Source organism: Myxocyprinus asiaticus, chromosome 33 (genome assembly GCF_019703515.2).
Source record: "Myxocyprinus asiaticus isolate MX2 ecotype Aquarium Trade chromosome 33, UBuf_Myxa_2, whole genome shotgun sequence".
NCBI classification, from domain to species: Eukaryota; Metazoa; Chordata; class Actinopteri; order Cypriniformes; family Catostomidae; genus Myxocyprinus; species Myxocyprinus asiaticus.
Genome location: NC_059376.1, coordinates 39,605,303 through 39,628,127, shown reverse-complemented (window position 1 = coordinate 39,628,127; position 22,825 = coordinate 39,605,303). Strand labels below are relative to the sequence as shown.

The window sequence follows — 22,825 nt, the reverse complement described above, 5'->3', positions numbered from 1 at the left end:
TACTCCACTTATGGATTATATTTATGCTGTCTTTATGTGATTTTTTGAGCTTCAAAGTTCTGGCCACTAATCATTTGCATTGAATGGACCTACAAAGCTGAGAAATTCTTCTAAAAATTTTCACTTGTGTTCAGCAGAAAGAAGAATACACATCTTGGATGGCATGAGGGTAAGTAAATAATGAGAGAATTTTCATTTTTGGGTGAACTATCCCTTTAATATATTGTGTGTGTTAAAGCATAGTTATGTAACAAAAAGTTGTCAACATCTTAAAATCCAAATATTTTTTTGTTTGGTTTTTTTTTGCCATTAAGGGGGGCACCACGTTGGATCTCGCCTAGGGCACCAAGTAAGGTAGAACCGCAACTGACAAGATATATTTACTTGACAAGCAAAAGGGCAACTTAATTTAGTGAGGTTTATGCTTAATTTTTTTTTTTTTAAATTTAAAAAATGCCAATGGGGTAATAAAAATAAACTTATTTCAAAGGGAAAACAAGTTTTTATTTTTTACCCCATTTTATTTTATCCCATTTTTTTCTTCTTTCTTTTTAAGCATAAAGTTTACAAAATTTTATCAGATTTCTCTGAAAACAAGACAAAATATCTATGCCATTTTGCTAGTCAAGTAAATATATCTTGTTTTTAGAATATAGAGATTTTGTATTATTATTTATTTTTTTTTTTTTTTACTGGAAAACAAGACAAAAATACTAATTAAGAAAATGATTTTACGCAAAGTTTAAATGTTGTTCACTTTTTCCCTTTAAAAAGTCTATAAGCTCTCTGAATGGAGTAATTCCTTCCCATATTGAGCCATATTTTCTGCCATGGGTATTTCAATACATTCTGTTGTTCGAAAGGCATTTTTGCCTTCTTAAGCCACACTGATCCTTTGTTAAAATTCCAGACATTTTTTAGATTTGTTCAAATCAGACAAGTCATTCAGTGTATGGCTGAATCTTAGAAAAACATGTCTGGGTCATTTTCACAGCAAAATCAAAAGAAAATGATAATGAAATGAGAAAGAAGAAGAATAATTGGGCACATTTCCCCCCTCAGTTTCCATTCTTGTCAGGCTTCATGAGAGTCACTAATGCATATCTACTTATATTGCTCCATCTCACTTCATAATTATTTGATTACTCTTTGTATTAAAAATAGATTATGAACCTTCGAGCAAGTACTTAAGCTAGCAGACAAGTGCAGCAGTGTGCTTCAACACCATGTTGTTTTTGCTAGGAGTATCAAGTTACAGCTTGGCTTTGAGGTTGCTTATGTCTAACTGCGACTAAAGTTCATGTCAGTGCATAAAATATGACCATTACAAACTTGCTGTCAGTAATAACATTAATCCCTCACAAAAATTATTTTATGCTGCCTTTATGTCGTTTTTGGACCTTCAGAGTTCTGGTCACCATTCACTTGCATTGTTAGGACCAACAGAGCTGAGATATTCTTCTAAAAATCTTCATTTGTGTTCTGCAGAAGAAAGAAAGTCACACAGATCTGGGGTGGCATGAGAGTAGGGCTAAATTATGATTGAATTTTCATTTTTGGGTGAACTATCCCTTTAAGGCTTTTGGACTATGCTACATTCTATTGTAATGTATATGGCAACTCACAAAATGATTTGCTTGTTTTGAGATTTTGTAATTCAGCGCTGAAAGGTCCCGTGGAGAAAATCATCACAATGTCAAGTCCAAAGAAAGTTTGCATCATCGGCTCTGGGAACTGGTAAACAGTTATTTGTACATTTCTTAAAACGACACAATAGAAGACATATATTTGGTTATATGGAGGTACTGATAGTGTTCACTATAATTGTGTAATAGCTATATAGTTTCTTTTACAAAAAAAAAAAAAAAAAAAAAGACTCCAAATATGCTGAACAGGTGTGTATGTGCTGTCAGCTTTTGGGCTAACTTGAAAAGTATTTATCACTGTTTGCATAAGCCATTTGAAGCATTGCTAATGTGCAAAACAAGTGGAACATATGTGCCAGTCACTTACACTGGTAAGGTTCAGTATTTGTGTTCCATATAGGTTTATGGTAGCTTGGAGAATCAACTAACAAACTTAGTGCCCTTTGGACACATCTGTGGTTCAGTTTTATATAAATTTGTAATTAGTGTGATATACTAACAACTGCTGCAGTGGTGTTTTATAGCACACAATGCATACTATACAGTATGCTTGGTCATAGATATGTTTATTAAGTTTTCGCTATTTTAAAGATTTTACATGAGCTGCTGTTAAAACACATATTTGATCATTTTGCATGGCATATTAGATGCAATTCATACAATTATTAAGTTAATACTATAATCTTTATCAGTTAGCCCCAGTTAATGGAGTCACACACTATTTTGCATTTACAGAGATGGTAAAACTGCTAGTAGATATCAGGGGTAAAATGTGAGCTAAAATAAATAAAAGTCCTTTTATTCTCAGGTTATTATTCCTCAGTCTATAAATAAACAACATACTCAGATCATGCTGTGTGGCCTATAAACAAGACTCCAAAATTGGTGTTGATATAATAACACTCCAAGGGTGCATATATCCAGTTATTAAGAATCATTATCAGTTTAATCTTAATTCAGTGTTGACACATGTGACAAGCGCAGAATAATCAATTTCCCCAAACAGTACTACAATATTGATGTGCACTCACAATATTTAATATTGCATGTAAACTTTCACATCATTATCTCTGGTTGTCTTTCTCTCATGTGCTCAGGGGTTCTGCTATTGCGAAGATAGTTGGCTCAAATACAAAGAATAACTCAAAGTTTGACTCTACGGTTAACATGTGGGTGTTTGAAGAGACAGTGAATGGACGCAAACTTACAGAGATCATAAACACAGACCATGAGAATGTCAAGTACTTGCTTGGACACAAGCTTCCGGAGAATGTCGTAAGAAACTTTGTATTGTAACAAAGTAAAATGTCTGAAATAATTATCCTTCCTATTTTCAATATAAGATGGGAGGTGATTATTGTTGGAGCAGTAAGTGTGTGTTTTTTGTTTTTGATAGGTGATATTTTTACCAGTAGAGCCCAGATCCATCCCACTTTGAGAAAGTATGACAAATTATTTTATTAGTACCCATTTAAAACTTTAATAACATAATATTGATCATATTACATAATATTATTCTTTAATTAATATTATTAATTGTTAATAATATAATTCTATTAATAAAAAGCCCCCCTTCAGATGCTTTCAGTTTCACCTAAAATAAACAAAATAATTCAAAAAAATAAGAAAATAAGAAGAAAATAAGAAAAATATATTTCAATATAATTGATACATTTTTCAACAATAACTATAATAATATAATATAATAATAACAACAGGTTAGTAAAATAAGAATAAAGAAAATAATATATTTTTTTACAATTTCAACAAATAATTATAATAATATAATTTAATATTAACAGGGTAGTAAAATAAGAATAAAGAAAATAATATATTTTTTACAATTTCAACAAATAATTATAATAATATAATATTAACAGGGTAGTAAAATAAGAATAAAGAAAATAATATATTTTAAGTTGTTAATTTTTTGGCTGTTAATATACAAAGACAATTATAAGTAAGCTATATCAAAACATTGCTCTGTTTTTTTGAGTGGCCCAAAACAGCAAGACTGGTTCAACCAATTTGGGACGGGACTGTGTGTTTATCTGACCAATCGCGGTGCTCGGGAAACCTGTTTGAATACAGTCATTATTTTTGCAATTCTGTTTGGTGCTGCCAGTGGCGCAGAAATAACACTTCGCTTTTAACCAAATGGACATACAGTAATGTCCTAATATCAGTTAATGGGAATCAGCCACAATTTGAAAAACAAAAATGTTTATAAACTGTATATACTGTATTGGTGTATGGCTTAGGCACCAGCAAAAGTGTTCTACTGCTCCATATGCTCTTCTATGGAGGAAGTTAACACAATACAGAAGTCGGAAAAAAGAATGCTGAGCCACAAACGTTTCTCCATAAACCTCTGGGAAGCAATTGGAGTATTGCAAAGGAAACACTCCATTTGCACTCTTAAGCAACTAGTAAGATGCTGACAAAGCTGTCTGTGGTTTCTCCTTGATAATGACCTGATTATAACAGCAGACCAAATGGTTGAGTCAGCCAAATGGTTAGGTTAGAATTAGGTTCAGAAATCCAGGCACAATCCCGGGACTGGACTAGAGGCCTTTAAAACTGTTGGCACAGACACAAACATAGACACAATGACAGTAACCAAACCAGAAGGAAGATTTATCCATGAATAAGGTGACATATGGCTTGACATGGAGTTATAATCCTGCCAAAAAAAAACAAACAAACAAAAAAAAAAAAGAGCCAATGTCAATCAAACAGCTACACAACTCCTACTGGACATGATCATATAAGATCACTTAAAGCATTGGTGACTATATTGTATTCCATTGTTACAGGGTTTTATTTGTTTCTATTCATTTCTCATTTCATTTCATTTCTATTCATTCATTCAGTGTCAAACAGATTTTTTTCCTCCTGTTTTTTCCTTCTGTGCATTCCACTCGCAACCTCTCCTCCCTTTGGCCTTGTCTCTCACTCACAGGTGGCCGTGCCAGATCTGGTTGAAGCTGCCAAGAGTGCTGACATTCTGCTCTTTGTGATTCCACATCAGTTCATCGGTCGCATTTGTTATACAATGAAGGGCAAAATCAAGCAAGATGCACTTGGAATGTCACTTATCAAGGTCCCGTATACTCATGAGTACATTCGGTACACTAAAGATGTATTTTGTCTTGCTTTCCAGGCAAAATATCTAAACATGTGTAAGATAATAAGACTTCTTTTTAGAGAATTTATCTTGAATTTAGCCCATTTTTTTTTCTTCAAATTTTAAACAAATCAAACTACATTTTGAGAGGTTTATGCTTAAATAAATAGTTATTGCTTCAAGGAATAGTTTAATTAATTATTTTTTATTTATTTATTTTTTTTTCAAAAATGAAAATTCTCTCATCATTTACTCACCCTAATGCATCCCAGATGTGCATGACTTTCTTTCATCTGCTGAACTCAAATGAAGATTTTTTAGAATTTCTCAGCTGTTTTGGTCCACACAAAGCAAATGAATGGGTGGCAAAATTTTGAAACTCCAAAAATCACATTAGTCAGGATAAAAGTAATCCATATGACTCCAGTGGTTAAATCCATGTCTTCAGAAGCAATATGATACATGTGGGTGAGAAACAGACCAATATTTAAGTCCTTTTTTACTATAAATTTTCCTCCCTGCCCAGTCAATCTCAACTTTAACTTTTACTTTCTTCTTCTTGTGTATTTGGTGATTCACATTCTTCTTGCATATCGCCTCCTACTGGGCACAGAGAAGAATTTTAAAAAAGGACTTAATAAAGGACTTAAATATTGATCTGTTTCTCACCGACACCTATAATTTCACTCCTGAAGAAATGGATTAAAACACTAGAGTCGTATGGATTAAAAATCGAAATCTAAAAATCTTGGTTTGTGTTCTGCAGAAGAAAGAAATTCATACACATCTGGAATGGCATGAGGGTGAGTAAATGATGACAAAATGTTCACTATCCCTTTTAAACAAGAACAGCTGATTTGACAATAGGGTAAACTTACAGTAATTAAAGATATATTCTCTGAAAACATGTCTAATTATCTTACATATTTTTGCTTTATCTTGTTTTAAGGATGTTGATGGAAAACAAGACAAAAATACTGATGAACAGAAATGTTTTTTTTTTTTTTACAGTGTGGGTACGAAAGTAATTTGTATGTTCAAATTTTTCAGTTTCTCAGGCGTCTTGCGTAAAAAAAAAAAATAAAAAAAAAATGCATTCTAAGATCACAAGACTCACATTTGAAACACCTAGCAGAAATCATGACTCAGCATGTGTGTGTGTGTGTGTTTAGGGGGTAGATGAAGGACCTGACGGACTGAAGCATATCTCCGAGGTGATTCACGAGAAGCTCGGCATCAATATGAGTGTGTTGATGGGAGTAAATATTGCCAGTGAGGTGGCAGATGATACATTTTGTGAGACCACCATTGGTGAGCCCAAATCAAAGACCAAATAAAATATATAAAAAAGAATAAATAAATCCAATTAAATTTCTACAGGTAGTTTAATTTTAAATGGTAAAATAAGCCATCTTTTTTTGTATATGTGTTTTTTATAAGTGTTAACTTTATGTACATATATGTCTGTTTTGATGTTTGTAAGGCTGCAGGGATCAAATTCAGGGTGTGTTGCAGACAGATCAATTCCGGGTCACAGTTGTACAGGAAGCAGATGTGGTGGAGATTTGTGGTGCTCTGAAGGTTTGCTGCCGATCTGCATTTCTCCATTTTATACCTTGGGACTGAACAAAATAGCTCAAAATGCAAATTCCATACATGATCCGTTATATTTGTAATATACAATGTTTAAATCAACATGAAATCAAAATTATATACTTTCACAATAGATACACAATATTGATCCGAAAAAAATGTTGGTCTTCGTAATCTTTCATCAAAATATAACTTGAAACACCTCTGAAATGACTGTCCTTTCAGGATGACATCAACTCCTCCCCTACATCCACCTATCATATAGAGACCACTTTTCATTATCCAGTCAATTCCCAGTGGATAAATCTAGCCCTGCCCCCCCAAAAATTATAATAATAATAAAAAAATATTATAGAATTAAAATAGCTTGCAAACACTGTTTCATGTTGGCACTGCATGCAGTTTAAAGGAATAGTTCACCCAAAAATGAAAATTCTCTCATTATTTTCTCACACTCATGCCATACCAGAATGTGTATGACTTTCTTTCTTCTGCAGAACACAAATGAAGATTATTAAAATATTTCAGCTCTGTAGGTCCTTTAAGTGAATGGTGACCAAAACTTTGAAGCTCAAAAAAGACATAAAGGCAGCATAAAAGTAATCAATATGTCTCCAGTTGTTAAATCCATGTGTTCAGAAGCTATATGATATGGTGTTGGTGAGAAACAGATCAATATTTAAGTCCTTTTTTACTATAAATTCTCCTCCCTGCCCAGTAGGTGGCAATTTGCACGAAGAATGTGAATCGCCAAAAACAAAAGAACTCCTCTTAGGAGAAAAGAACGCTTTGGAGGACTGTCTGAAAATGGAGATTTGTAGTAAAAAAAAGAAAAGAAAAAAGGATGATTTTAAAATGGATCTGTTTCTCAACCACATCTATCATATCGCTTCTGAAGACAAGAATTTAACAACTGGAGTCATATGGAATTACTTTTATGCTGCCTTTATATGTTTTTTTGGGCTTCAAAGTTTTGGACTCTGTTGACTTCAATTGTATGGACCAACAAAGCTGAGATATTCTTTATTTTCCCCAAATAACTGCACATGCACATCCAGACACCTGCAGGCCATACAAGAGCGCCATATATTATGTGGTAAACATATTGAATACTCTGACTGAGAGTACAAAGCTCCACACAAACTAACACCTGCCGCAATCTTTGTTTCGTTACAGAATATAGTGGCAGTAGGAGCAGGTTTCTGTGATGGACTAGGGTTTGGTGACAATACCAAGGCTGCAGTGATCAGATTGGGTCTGATAGAGATGATTAGCTTTGTTCTGCACTGCCGGCTCGGTCTCCCCTGCAACCTTCCTAGAGAGCTGCGGCGTCGCTGACCTCATTACAACATGCCATGGAGGTCGCAATCGCAGAGGCCTTTGCCAAGACTGGCAAGGTGAGGCAACAGAAGTGTTTTGGTGTTAAAATACTTTCTCCTATCCCAGCTTAATATGCAATGTTTATTTTTGCAGTTCCGTTCAACGGCACAAAAATGACACATTTCAGCTTTAATTGGAAATTGTGAATAAGATGTTATCAGTGGAAATGTTGCGTGAGTTGCTATAGTTTTATTAAAGTGATAGTTCACCCAAAAATGAAAATTCTCTCATCATTTACTCACCCTCATGATATCCCAGGTGTATGACTTTCTTTCTTCACCAGAACACCTTTGAAGAAAAATTTAAAAATGTAATAGCTCAGTAGGTCCTTAAAATGCAAGTGAATGGCGATTTCTCTTTTAAAGCTCCAAAAATCACAGACAGTCAGCATAAACTTCATTGATACGACTCCTGCTGTTAAATTAATGTCTTCTAAAGCGATACAAACAGTTTTGGTGCAAAAAAAGATCAATATTTATGCACTTTATAATCCTTAAGAACTATAATCCAACCCTTCAGGACAGCATGGAGTCCAAGCGGTCTCTCATATGACGTATTTGCGTTGCCATGGATACAGAGGTAATCTCACATTCTCCACACAGGATAGTTCTTCTGGTAAATAGTAAGCATAACAATATATATTCTCGATATCTTACGAATTTATCTGAAGCTCGACAGTAATGAGCTAACTTGAGCTTACCTGTCGAGAAGAAACTCTGCAAGTTCGGTGTCTCCACCGAACCCCGAAAATGTTCTCAAAGTTCCACTTTTACTCTGTTCGTGTGTCTGTCTCTGTCTTTTAGCAAGTCTTCGAATTTTGACTTTAACATCTGTAGGCAAAGCAAAATGTATTTTCCTCTGTAACACGTCTGCCATTGTTGTTCATATTTCTCCACCGGCTCTGGCTGAACAGCTTACTACCAATAGCCATGCCCCCAAACTCACGGTATAGGTTAAGCTAGAAAGGGATGGGCGGGACTGAGCGGGTTGCTCAAAAAATAATTTGATAGTGCCTGAGAGGCTCAGTGTTTATACTTTTGGGGGAGGTAAACCCACAAATGGCCTACTTATAGTTGTCAATGAACAATAAAATGGGATAGCAGAACGTATTTCCACATCAAAAAAGTTACACACTTCACCTTTAAGTCCTTTTTTACTATAGATTTTCCTCCCTGCCCAGTAGGTGGCGATATGCACGAAGAATGCAAATCGGCAAAAACAAAAGAAGAAAAACTCTTAGGAGAAAAGAGCGCTTAGGAGGGCTGTTTGAAAGTGGGGATTTATAGTAAAAAAAGGACTTAAATATATTGATTGACTGCAGGGACCTGCCATAGCTGCTGAAGTCTGCACCATACTTAAAAACAAAGGCTTCCTCGACAAGTAAGACTCAAAGTTTTTTAGTACTGTTGTCTGCATTTACACAAAATGGTATTTGAAATGGGACACATCTGAACATGTTTGTCCCTGTACGAGACCTGTTACGAGGGTCGTCCTGTTGCTGGGTTCATCCACTGCTTGCAGAACCATCCGGAACATCAGTGAAAGAAGTGCAGGGTTAGAGTAATAAATACATGTGTGAGTGTTGCAAAAAAGCAGTATTTGTCTGTAGTATGTGTGTGTGCTTTGCTGAAAAAGGACAGCACTGCTGGTCACCAACATATGTTGTGTTTTGCATTCTGGTGTGGCACCAGGCTTCTTAAAGCAACAAAAAAATGTTGTCATTGTTCACTCACCCTCATGTCTTTCCACACCCATATGCCTTTCTTTCTTCATTGAACACAAAGGCAGAAGTTTTGCAGAATGTCCAGACTGCTGTTTTCCATATAATTTAAAGCATAATGTGATCAGGGGCGGTCATGCTCCAAAAAGGATGTAAAATCACCATAAAATTAGTACATACGACTTGTATACTACATTTTGCAATTTTACATTTTGGGTTGAACTTTTGCTTATCTAGCTTAACCAGCAAAATGTCTTTGGTGGACCAGATTTACCAGCAACCATGCATGTTTTGCTAGTGAATAGCGTAACTATGCTAACTATAGCATAGCATAACCAGCAAGATCAACAACCAAAGAACAAGCATGGAAATGCATGCTTTTCAGCAGGGTGTGTGTGCAACAGTGAGAGCAACCAAAGTTGTATGACTCCTCTGGAGGGTGCTCTCTGCTCAATAATACTGTGAGGTCATGTCATTATTGGCTCTCAGTTCAAATTTTGTATACAACAGCTATATACTTATTCTGAAGAAAAACATCAAATGTCAAACTGACCGTTCTCTCTAAGTGCCTCCAAAGCTGTTACCGTCCATTCTGAGAGTGGATTAGTTCTTGGAATTATGTTCTCAACATGTACTGTGAAATACATAATTATACTGTAACTGTAAGTTCCAAGTGTCCATTTCTTTAAGTCAGATGTTCTGAATTAAATGCCTTTTTAAGGGTTGTACAGTATGCATAAGAACCACAATAATGACAGTCCAATGATAAAATCAAAGCAAAAGAGTTAAGATGGTCATTTTCTCAAAGAGGTTCCAGTACTATTTAGCAGAATAAATATCCAGGTGTTCCCAACTTGAAGTTTTTTTCTCTAGTAACGGATTTTTGGGCAGGTTTCCATCAATTCAAAAACATCCTCACTGAAGTCATTATACTGCAGACTGGAGAAAAATATGAGAAAAATAACTGAGTTTTCTATGTATGTTATGACATAAGTATGACGAGAGTGTATGAACATTTATAGACTGAACTTACTTTAGGTTGCTCATGATTGGATGGTCCTGCATTAATTTGACCAACTGTGGTACAGATGAGTCTGTCAGGCCGTTGATTTTCAGGCTGAGAGTCGATAAAGTGCTGCTGGCAGCAACAGATTCACATAACTCCTCAACGCAAGCGTCAGTCAGTGACAACATCTCCAGACTGCAAAGACAAGACAACACAGGTATAGTGCACATCATTAGGTGCAGTTTAAAGGGACAGTTCACCCAAAAATCCTCATGTGGTTCCAGATGCATATGACTTTCTTTCTTCTGTGAAACGGTAGAACTTTTGAAGAATATCCTGGCCACTCTTTTCCATATGATGAAAGTGAATGGAGACTGGGGCTGTCAAGCTCCAAAATTGACAGAAGCACCTTTAAAATTTGTCCATGCAACTTTGAATGCTACATTCCAAATCTTCTGAAGCCAAATGATCTGATTGTGTGAGAAATAGACTCATATTTAAGTCGTTATTCACTGAATACTTGACATCCGCTCTAGCTCTCTTTAGCATGTTCATGACAGTTCATGAGAGAAGTAGCCATGTCTAATTTGCGAATGAATCGTTTTTTTGATTCGTTCTTTTAAATCGGACTGATCAAGTTCTCGAACTCAACTCTCTCAATGATCTAACATACCTATCACACAACTTCAGAAGACTTGGAATATGGTGCACAAGTGGAATAGACTACATTTATGATACTTTAATGTTGCTTTTGCATGTTTTTTTTTTAGCTTGAAAACCTCAGTCCCCATTAATTGCAATTGCATGTAGTGTTGTCACAATACCAAAATTTCAGTTGTCGGTACCGATACAAGTCATAAATTAAAGGTTCTCGAAACCAATATATGCTAATATGGTAATGTGCAATTTAACACACTCCTTTAACCTATTTAAAGTTACATTTCAATGTAAATAATAAATGAAACTGTGTCCTTCAAGTGTTTCTCAATGAAGTATGCATTGCTTAAGTGTTTTTAAGAGGGCCCTACTGAAATCTGTTTTCTTTTTTAAAATCGTTTCCCATTTTATTTTATTTTTTAGAATTTCGTGTTTTAAAGTTTAATTTCATCATCAAAACAGTGTCTAATCAAATTAATTCCTAAAACTATTAACCAATAAATATAGAACAATTACTTTTAACATACCATTGCATTTTTTTTTTTACCACATTTTTATTCAGTACAACAGCACTCTTGCTTATGATATATTGCTTAATTTTTATTATTATTTTAACATTATTAATAGTAATAATAATAATAATAATAATAATAATACAATTGTAATTAATCATTATTATTATTACTACATTGAAAATTCCATTTTACTATTCAGCTGTAATATATTTCTGTTGCAGTTTCTTCAATTTCAGGCATCTAGCTTTTATTCTGACGCGTGTTTTGACGGAAGCTTTACTTGTCTGGATAAACAGTTCGCTACATGGCCCAGTGTGATAATACAGAAACATTTGGAAGCAGTTGTGTGTCAGTCAGACAGCAAGCGGGTATCGAATTGAGTCGGTGCTCGGTACTACTTGTACTGCAGAAACACTGGTATCGTTACATCTTTTTTTATTTTAGCACCGACTTGGTACCGAAGTACCGGCACTTTTGACATCACTAATTATATGGAAAGGAGTGTCCAGCACATTTCTTCAAAATGTGTTCCTTTGTGTTCCATGGAATAAAGAAAGTCACACATTTAGAGCAACACGAGGGTGAGTAAATAATGACAGAATTTTTATTTTTGTTGTAGCTGCTGTATATAATGTATGTGTACTCTCTGCACTGCTGTTCCCAGTATGTGTGTATGGGGATTACTCACTCCAGGTGCTGCAGTTTGCAGTTTTTGTGTCTTAGTGCCCCCCACATGTGTTTGGCTCCAGTATCGCCCACTGCGTTCAGTCCTACAGTGAGACTGACAAGCCGTGACATGCCAGATGTCAAGACACTCTCCAGCTCTCGAAACATCTCCACAGTCAGCTCACATCTTGCCATTCTACAGTAAAACACATATTGCTTAATTTTTACATCATTAACAGCCCTCCTGGGAAAATACAACACTTTTTCATGTGACTTTGATATGTGGTTTTTGACATGAAATCTAAATTTCTTTAGCTGTAAAAAAAACTTTAAATCTTACTGGGCGCTAATATATATATATATATATATATATATATATATAATTTAAATATAATTTAATCATGAAAATGTTATAACTTTCTCTGCCTTCGAAATTATATTTATTTTCTTTCATTTTTTAGTAAACATACTGCCTCTCCCCTCCCCATACAATCCAATCAAACTCTAATACATAAATTTAAATCCCGCCCTGGATTATTTCTAATGGTTTCAATCTTAAATATATCAAATTATAGAAGTTAAATGCATGTGAATGCGGTTTTCTGTTGTCTTTCATCTTGATCATTTTTTTAACACTATTATTATAGCTAAAAAAAAAAAAAAAAACAACATCTCACATATACCCCAGTTTTTCCAGCATACAATTAGGAGCTTTCAGGGCTTCACAGATTAGCATTCCTGATTGGCCGAGCTCATTGACGGACAGTTCCAGTTCAGTCAGACTGCTGTGTTCTGATTGGAGGGCAGCTGCCAGAGAGGAGCAGCAGGAGCCAGTCAACTGGCAGTCAAACACGCTGCAATAAAGACCACATCATCAATCACATGAAATTCCCTAACTAGAAAAGTTTGCATTGAATGTCTCCATTTAAGGGAATATTTCACCCAAAAATGAAATTCTGTCATCCTTTACTCACCGTCACGCTGTTCCACACCCATGACTTTCATTTGTGGAAAACAAAGGGAGAATGATAGCCTGTCACCATTCACTTTTTTGTATGGAAGAAAGATGCAATAAAAGTGAACGTTGACTGAGACTTAACATTCTGCCTAATATCTCTTTTTGTGTTCCACAGAATAAAAAAAAAGTCATACAGGTTTAAAACATCATAATTTTCGGGTAAACTATAGAAAAGGGATTAAAAATGGTTCAAGGAACGAATATGAAAACCAAAAACAAGCTTTTTTGTTGCATATTGTAACTGAAAGCAGCAACAAAGTCCCTTTAAATAGTTGAAAATTACAGATTTTTTTTTTTTAGGGTATTTTTAGTGTGAAGCAAGTCTCTTATTTTGAGCTAGTTTTTTAGACAATGTCTCTTGATCCTCTTGCAAGATCTGGCAACACTGCAACTGTTATATTACCCTTAGCACAAAGTACTGTTATTTAAAAAAAAGAGCATTATTAACCTTTTTTTTTCCTTCTAACCGGTTATCATTTTGAAAGGAGGCTGCGGAAACCCAGAACCAAAAAATTAAAACATTTTGTTTTTAGTCCCTGGTTTAGTGTGTTTATGTGTGTGTCAGGTACTTCAAAGTGTTGAGCTGGCACTGGGCCGTCTGTAAGGCCTTTGAGATGCAGTCCATTCCATCATCAGTCACTGCGTTCCTTGACAGATTTAGTGTCTTAAGCTTTGAATAACCACTGGTCAGAGCTGACGATAATGCAGACATGGACGCATGCGTCAGTGAGCAACGATCCAAACTGCAAAATACATTCAACAAAACTTTCATTGCAGCTGTAGTATGCAGCCTGTCTACTTCTTATTGAATGAAGAGAGCAATGATTGCATAAACAGCGTAAGTGTACTTGATTTCATGTAGTGTGCAGTTCCCCAGCACACTGCTCAGCTGAATGAGTCCTTGATCCAGCAGATCATTACCAAACAGATCCAGCACACGCAGCTTAGAGCCTCCAGAGAGCATCCCAGCCAGTGCTTCACAATCAGCAGCAGTCAACGAACATACACGAAACCTAAAAACAAGGTTAGACCAGTGACAATATATCTTAACAGCAAAAGCCCTCACACTAAGTATATTATAATATAGTGATATACTGTATAGTGGGGTCCAAAAGTCTGAGACCACTAGGGGAATTTTTGTTAATATCACAAATTACATTTGATAAAATGTTGCTGTCTGATACTGTTCTAATAAAGGCTGATAAAAGCCCATACAGATCAAAAGATCTTACATTAGTGACTGCAGCGTGGAGTTTGTGAGTGAATCACATATTATTTTGACTGCTCCATGTTCCAGTCTGGCGTAGGACAAATCCAGCTCAGTCGCTCGCCCCTTAGCCAGCGCTGTTGCCAGGTGAGTGATGGCACCCAGACTGAGACGACTTTGAGACAGACTGACAAGATAAAAAAATTATGCATGAGTGATCCAAGAACTGTCTCTATCGTGCCCTTAATCAAGACACACTTTAAGTTCAGTGAAATCAGAATTGGGGTTTTGTGTCTTTCAGTCCATGTCTGTTAGTTCTGCTTATAATATACTCTTAAAAGTTGACCAAATACACTTTAAGCAGATATACACATTTGAAAGTTACAGTCTTTCTCTTTTGGGAAAACAGACCAAAAATATCCATGACTTTATCTTCTACTAATCTTCTACTCAGGCATATAGCTTCAAAAGTAAGCTTTTCTAAACTGAGCATTTTTGCCACTGGATGTGCGAGCTTTTGCTTATTTTTTTTTTTATTATTATTACATTTTTTTATTATCAGGCATAAGTCTGGCATGTCTTCTTCCCCTAATATACAGTAGCTCAACAATGCCCACCCATTTTTTCAACCATCTTGGTTCTGGAAGTATTTTTCTCATTCATTTCTTCCATAAAGATTTCATAAAAGTTTAAAGCCATGAACCAAACCAACCAGTGGACAAAAAGACAAAAGTACAAGACTGTGTACTTAGCATCTTTAATGAGGGAATGAACTACAATCCCATGAAGCATTAAGAATGACATTATCGAATTAAAATTATGGAAAAAATATAAAGCTATTGATTTAAAGTTGTTGATGAGTAGAAACAATATATTTATAGTTGTGACGAGGAGCAGGACAGGGCTGGGCCGTGACTACGCATGCCAGGCCCCCAATCAGGCTAATCAGCCGACGAGAGGGATAAGCGCAGCGGGATGCGGCAGTTCGAGAGAGAGAGAGCCACACGCAGCTGCCGTGTGTGTGTTTATGTTTTGTGTCTTTTTGTTTAAGTTTAAATTAAAATATTACTTTGACGGTTCAGCTGGTTCCCTCCTGCTCCTTTCCCATGTTAACCTTGTTACAACAGTATATTTCAAAATATACATATATATAAGTAGTTTGAGAGTGTAGGGAGACAGACTCATTTGCATCATTCACAGTATGATATGGAAGTGGGTGATTGTTGCGGAGCTCTTTTGCCACGATTCTTAGGATCATGGGTAGTGTAGTTCTTCACCATAAATTCTGCTGTTGTTGATTTTTTATTTTTTTTTAACTGAAGTTGAAATAATGGGGACTGATAACGTTCATCCTCTGCCGACACCCAGGTCACATATCAAGAGCCATATCAACCATCAAGTACCATTTCAAAATGTCTGACTCACCCAATGCTCTTCGACAGCCGTAATGCTGGCAGGAGTCTCTCTGCCTGCTCATCTGTAAGGTATGCCCCGTACAGGTTCATATGTTCCAGCTCTCCCACGCAACTCACTACATATGACAGTGCAGTGCAGTCTGACTCCTGCATGTCACTGTAACTCCTATGCCTCCATGGGCACTTGCTGATGCTTTCTTTGACCAGACTGGAGTTGCGTGTGTGGAGTAGAAGACGTAGGACACGATAGTGCTGCTTTTTATCAAAACCTGGCAACACTGCGGAAGCTGTGCCCACCAACCATTGAGAGAACTCAGAGATGCGGCTTTCGTTGAAGCTGCCCACGGAGTCTTCAATAGGCTTACGTTGGGCAGAGTCTGACAATCCTGCAAGGAAAGTGTAATACAGATCCGTGCGCTCCTCCAGGGCCTCTTTGAGAACGTCTGATTGGTTAATATAAAAGGAGGCAGCCATTAAGAACTCTTGCATCACTGGAGACAGGAAGGAGAATGTGGTATCAGGGGAAGTGACATCACCATTGATGCATAGGAAAGCAGGCAGAACTGGAGAGTGCAAAAAAGACAGCAGGCCGCAGGATATGACCTCACTCTTGGTAGATTTTATAAAGGCAAGTCTGCTCAGACCAGACACAAGCTCTCTGCTTTGCTCGACATTCATCTTCTGTTTCTGCAGGAGCATGTTTGTAATAATGCTGAAGAGATGGGTAAGAGTTTCAGGTAGGGTTTCTTTACTCTCAAACTGAGTTTTAAAAACGCTGCAAAGTGTCCAGCAGAAAGCTGGACAAAAATACTGCTCGTACACTCCCAATGCTTGCTCGCTGTGCCAGAAAAATCTCTCTGCTTGGCTTCCATCACCAAAGAACTGCTGGAAGAACATTCTCCTCTGGGTCTTGGAGAACCCAAGGATCTCAAAGCTCCTCAATGACTTGAGGTTGATTGACTCTGTGGATGTGACCAGCATCGAGACGTCTGGAAGCAGAGAGCCGTGAAGCAGACTGTACAGCAAGACGGTGCCAGTTGCTTGATGCTGTACATCACAGATAAAACTAGAGGTGGGCGGTGGAGCAGATAGTAAGTTTGGGAATCTCTTCAGCCCATCAAGCAAAAGAAGTAACGACTGAGGCCTCTGTAGGGCGAGAACAAGGGACTCTGGGGAGAGGTGAGAGTGTGTGCGGATCAATAAGCTACACAAACTATCGGTTTTCTCTCCAAGAGTGCTCAGCTCCTCAACACACACCCGCAGCAAAAGTGTGTAATGTTGCAGACGTGTGCCAGATGTCCAATCCCAAATAATCTTTTCAACTGCTGTAGTCTTACCCATTCCAATACCACCATGAAGAACAACTCTACGTCCTTCAGATCCTGGTGGAAATTCTCGAGACATGACATCTTCTAAAGTTTCCCAATCTCCTCTCTTCACCTCATCAAAGTTGTGCTTAAACGCACACACTGAGAGGGGTGTGTAGTGACCTCTCTGGATCACGTCTTGTGCAGGTTGACCTCCTAACAGTGAATTAGGCAGAGTTGAGTTGAGCACAGAGTTTCTTAAGACTTCCTTATGCAACGCCTGCATGTCTGTGAAAGAGGAAATATACCATAAAGAAGTGCTTACAGCATAATTTCAACATGTGCTAAATTGACACACTGAAAAAAACTAAATCGTAGCTGTCAATCTGTCTGTCTATTTAATTATTGTAGCTGTCTGTCTTTCTGTTCATCCACCCACCAGCCCGCCCATCTTAATTGTTTATCCATCCATCCATCCATATATATCAGCTGATCTCCTGGGGTTTTCACACATAACTGTCTCTAGAATTTACTCAGAATGGTGCCAAAAACAAAAATATCCAGTGAGCGGCAGTTCTGAGGATGGAAATGCCTTGTTGATGAAAAAGGTCAACAGAGAATGGCCAGACGAGGGGGACATACACAATATTAGGCAGGTGGTTTTAATGTCGTGGCTGATCGGTGTGTGTATGTAAATATATATAATAGTACTGTGCAAAAGTTTTAGGCACTTGTGAAAAATGTTGCATAGTGAGGATGTCCTCAAAAATAATGACACAAATAGTTTTCATTTACCACTTAATGTCATACAAAGTCCAGTAAACATAAAAAAAGCTAAATCAATATTCGGTGTGACCACCTTTGCCTTTAAAACAGCACCAATTCTCCTAGGTACACCTGGACACAGTTTTTCTTGGTTGTTGGCAGATAGGATGTTCCAAGCTTCTTGGAGAATTCCCCACAGATCTTCTATCTATTTAGGCTGTCTCAATTGCTTCTGTCTCTTTATGTAATCTCAGACAGACACGATGTTCAGTGGGGGGCTCTGTGGGGGCCATGACATCTGTTGCAGTGCTACATGTTCTTCTGTTCTATTCTATTCTATTTGCAAAAGTAATGTTTGGGAGTCTAACATTTATATTTCCTATTGACACACTAAAGTTGAAGATATAAATTAACCATCTTAAGACAAATGCTTTTGTGAAACATCTTATGTGCCTAAGACTTTTGCACAATACTGTATATATATATATATATATATATATATATATATATACATACATACCGTAGTTGTCAGTCTGTCTGTCTAATTACTGTAGCTGTCTGTCTATCCATTCATCCATCTATATATATATATATATATATATATATATATATATATATATATATATATATATACACATCCATCCAGTTATTGTAGCTGTCTGTATGTTTATCCATCCATTCATCCATCCTAGATGTCAGTCTGTCTGTCTGTCTGTCTAATTACTGTAGCTATCTGTCTGTCTGTCCATCCTTCCATCCATCCAATTATTTTAGCTGCCTGTCTGTCTGTCTATCTATCTATCTATCCTACAGAATAAGAAGAAAATAACAGTTGAAAAACAAAGAGGTTTCAAACGTCTGTCTGTTTGTTTGTCTGTCTGTGAGTGAAGTGGGTGGAGATAACTGGGGGAAAAGGTTTCAAGGTTAAAACTGAAACTGTTTGTGCTCACCAAGAGTAATGTCAGAGGCACTTTGCTGCATTGCTGAAGATCCTGATATGTCTATCAGTGATGTCTAAATCTTGAGTCCGGAAAGAGAAATCCTGGTGTTTTTCAACGATGAAAGAAGTCTATTTCGATGTCTATTTTTAAGATGTCTTCATCGCGCTGGTTGCTCTTTCGTCTGGAGAGATTAGAATGAGGAAGCAGGCTGAGTGTGCAATAAACTGAATCATACTGTACTTCCCGAGAACCTCTTTATTAAACTGGGCCAAGCAGTAACATATAATACAGATTATCTGGCTATTTTTACTTACATATTTACCTATTTAAATGACGCTGCTTTGTCAGAGCAACTCTTCAAAATGTCTCGGTCATTTAGGAACAAAAATAAACTAATTTATCATAGATTTACCTCATAGGAACACACAAAACGCTCTGTAAATAAATAATGTATCGCTCCGCCCCATCCACCAGACTGCAGTCTGGGGCTGCTCTGTTAACTGGGGATGTGCGTGTGCATGTGAATAATTTTACTTACCTTTTCAGCAGATTCGTTCAATGTGCACATTATAAAAAATGTTGTTCTTAAGATTTTGCCAAACAATAGAAATCATTGTTTCTGAAGAACTTTCTCATGCTCTCTTAGAATATAATTTATCATTGGTCAGTTTGGCCTTTGTACATTACTCTCCAATTATTCACATGCACACGCACATCCCCAGTTAACATGATCCCCAGTTGATCCATAACAGCGGCACTAATGCGATGCTGGGAACGCGCAACTAAACAAAAGTAACTAACCAAACAGCGCCCTCTGGCGACACACTGGAACCTCAACTCTTCCTTTATTCGTACCCTTCATTTTCAACATTTCTTTGAGGCGTTATTAGGCCCTTTTTAGGGGGGCTTCAGCCTACAATATCTCAAGCTATAGTTACCAATGTAAACTAACAGCAAATGTCACTTGTGCAAGATATTTCAGCTGGGAGATACGTGAAAGGAATACTTTCATTATTTACATATAATAATAATAATAATAATAATAATAATAATAAAAACTCTGTTTCTAGCATTTGGCTGCTTTGTAGCTAATGAGATTTGTAATGTATTTTTCAGAAGAGAAAAAAATATTTTTACGACATCCTGTAAGTATACTCATTAGTGGATACTGAGAAGTTTTATTGTGATCAGAAAACCCTTATATTTTTACCTGATTGTCACAGTACAGGAAGGGAGAGAGCATGAAGAAGAGGAAGACATGAGTGAGGAGAGTGAGCAGGACAGATATGCAGCCTTAGAGAAAGAAATGTACTCAGATGAAGCACAGGCAGTAGCTGCATCTTTAGTTCAGTTTGACTCAGTTTGAGTTCACAGGTCCAAAACAGCCAAAATTACACCATTATCCCCAGCAGCACCAAATTGGTTTCAAACATTTGCTTGGCTCGAGTACTCACAGAAGAAAGACTCTGCCTACTGCTTTGCTTGCCATGTCTTTGGTAAAAATGTGAAGCATGATGTATTTGTGAGTAGTGGATTAAAAAACTGGAAAAAGGCACTCAACGTGTTTCACAAACACGAGGGGACTCAATCACACAAGGATTGTGTTGTTTCCTGGAAAAGTTACAAGGCTAGTGCTATACAAGGAAATGTTGTACAGCAGATTGAAGCAGCAAATGCTGATGAAATTAGACAAAGAAGGGAGTACATGTGACGTGTTGTGGCTGTAACCTGCATGTTGGGGAAACAAGGGCTACCATTCAGAGGTCATGATGAAACAGCAGAAAGTCATAATAAGGGCAACTTCCTGGAATACATGAGGCTTCTGCAGCAGTTCGATCCTTTCTTGCAGCATTACACACCCCCATCAAACATCATCTACCTCTCATCTGTCAGTCAGAATGAAATGACGAGTGTTGCTCAAAAGAGGTGACAGCAACTTTTATCAAAGAAATGTCAAAAATCAAAAATGTTTGCCATTATGGTAGATGAGGCCAGAGATGGATACACTGAACAACTAGCCATCTGTGTGAGGTATGTCACTAAGGGGACAGTTAAAGAGAGATTCCTTTCCCTGACAGAGCTGAGAAGTTTTGATGCTAAGTCAATAACAGCAGCATTAGAGAGGAAATTACAAGAAGAAGAAATTGCTGAATTAAAGTGTGTTGCTCAGACATGTGATGGGGCAGCAGTGATGAGTGGTGCAGCTGGAGGTGTTCATTCTCTTTTCAGGCAGCAGCACCCTGAGGCTATATATGTTCACTGTTATGCCCATGAGTTGAATCTTGTCCTGTGCCACACATGGATTACTGAGGCCACAGAGTTCTTTACCCAGCTGGAAAGTCGGCATTCATTTTTTAGTTGCTCTCTGGTCAGCCACCACAAGTTTAAAGAAGCACAAACAAAATTGGGATTGCAGCCATGTGAACTGGTGCAGCTGTCCAATCAGAATGCAATGCAGCACAAAAATCAGAAAATTCTCATTTGTGTATTTGTGCACAAATACCTCCAAAAAGAGACCATTGACCTTCCACAAGCAGTGGTATACAAAGATGCAGTGTGTGACTCCCTAGTCCCGTTTAATATATTTAGATCCCACTGCTGCAGATATTTATGCCAGAGCAAAGGCATTATGTGAAGTTAATCACATTACAGTTGAGGAGCAACTTTCTGGGCAGAGACAGAAGACAAAAATGATGGATGATTTTGTGGTTGAAACAGTGGTGCACGTAGGGGAATCAGCACAGATGCTGAGCAACTCAAAACAAAGTTACTATATCCATGTCTGGATAGAATGATAACTGAATTGGAGAACCGTTTTTCTGCTGTAAATGCACATTTAGCAGAACTGGCACACCACTACAACATTGATCTAAAGACAGAGGAAGCCATGGTAGCAAGACACTTTTTCATGTAAAAAGCAGGCTGGTGCTGCTCCACAAGACATGCTCTCAGTTTACAATCTGCTGGATTCTGATAAGTTTCCATCACTGAAATCTGTCATCCAGGTTGCCCTCACTGTACCTGTTAGCAGCTGTACCTGCGAGAGGTCTTTCAGTGCTCTTCGTCGTCTCCAAACCTGGCTAAGGAGAACCATGTGTCAGAGCAGGCTCCATCAACTGGCAGTTATGGCAATCGAGAAAGATGTTGTTGAGCAATTGAACCATAATAAAATGATCAACAGATTCGCTACTCTCAAGGAGAGAAGACAAAGGTTGATGCTCCCCATGAAAGACCATTAATTGGCTCCCTCATTGGGGGCTGAGCCCCCCTAAGATTGAAATCCTAGAATCACCCCTGCTTTGGACGTCATTATTATTAGTTGCATTGGGATGGGTTTGGAGGTGGTTGCTTTTCTACAATAGATGTTTATTTTGTCATATGTTTGTTTTTCTTGTTGTTTGGCAGAGTCAAATATTGTGAAACAGTTGCATGTATCAGTGATGCAAGATATATGGAAATCATCGGTTGTGTGCAAATGTTTTAAGTTGTTAAGGTGTTAAAGGGGCTGTTTCCATTAGTTTGCAAAATTTATTGGAAGCTTATCAGGCCTGTTCCACTTCCTGAGGACAAAATGACATGCACTTTACTGCAAAACTGTGTTACTTGCGGGCCATGACTTAAGCAAAAGTTGTGTGGTCTCTAGTCACATCTCAAATTCTTGAAGTAGTAAACTGTAACTGTATGCATTTTAAGAAGAACCTCTAAGGGCAGAGTTAAATGACAGAGTTCTTCAGTTGATGCTACACATGCACACACTTGTGTGATCAGTAGATGAAATAATAAAACCTGCTGTGTGATTATAACTGTGTACATGGATGTACTCCGAAAAACAATCTTATTATCACTGTATCTCTCTATGCAT

At 37.2% G+C, this 22,825-nt stretch overlaps 2 protein-coding genes across 8 annotated transcripts; one reads left to right on the top strand and one right to left on the bottom strand.

Annotated features, from left to right (window-relative positions):
* Positions 1-1,693: 1,693 nt before the first annotated feature.
* Positions 1,694-7,704, top strand: LOC127424088 (glycerol-3-phosphate dehydrogenase [NAD(+)], cytoplasmic-like). The gene is made up of 6 exons (XM_051668861.1): positions 1,694-1,737; positions 2,744-2,921; positions 4,609-4,788; positions 5,946-6,084; positions 6,257-6,354; positions 7,543-7,704. Exons 1-6 carry the CDS (start codon positions 1,694-1,696, stop codon positions 7,702-7,704), a joined length of 801 nt encoding a protein of 266 aa, XP_051524821.1.
* si:ch73-233m11.2 (NACHT, LRR and PYD domains-containing protein 3) lies at positions 2,628-19,608 on the bottom strand. Of its 7 annotated transcripts, XR_007894427.1 has the most exons (12): positions 19,286-19,448; positions 18,973-19,144; positions 15,961-17,545; positions 14,561-14,722; positions 14,177-14,341; positions 13,898-14,071; positions 12,994-13,164; positions 12,333-12,506; positions 10,500-10,667; positions 10,020-10,405; positions 9,480-9,558; positions 2,628-8,576 (listed from the first exon to the last, which is right to left on the bottom strand). XR_007894427.1 is itself a non-coding variant. In XM_051669174.1 (10 exons), exons 2-10 carry the CDS (start codon positions 19,001-19,003, stop codon positions 10,336-10,338), a joined length of 2,700 nt encoding a protein of 899 aa, XP_051525134.1. In that variant the 5' UTR covers positions 19,004-19,144; positions 19,502-19,608; the 3' UTR covers positions 9,398-10,335. The 7 variants fall into 7 exon arrangements, 4 of the variants coding, with proteins under 4 accessions (XP_051525134.1, XP_051525133.1, XP_051525132.1 ...); XR_007894426.1 differs by having other exon boundaries at positions 2,629-8,576; positions 9,480-10,405; XR_007894425.1 differs by lacking the exon at positions 2,628-8,576 and having other exon boundaries at positions 9,398-9,558.
* Between the last annotated feature and the right edge of the window lie 3,217 nt (positions 19,609-22,825).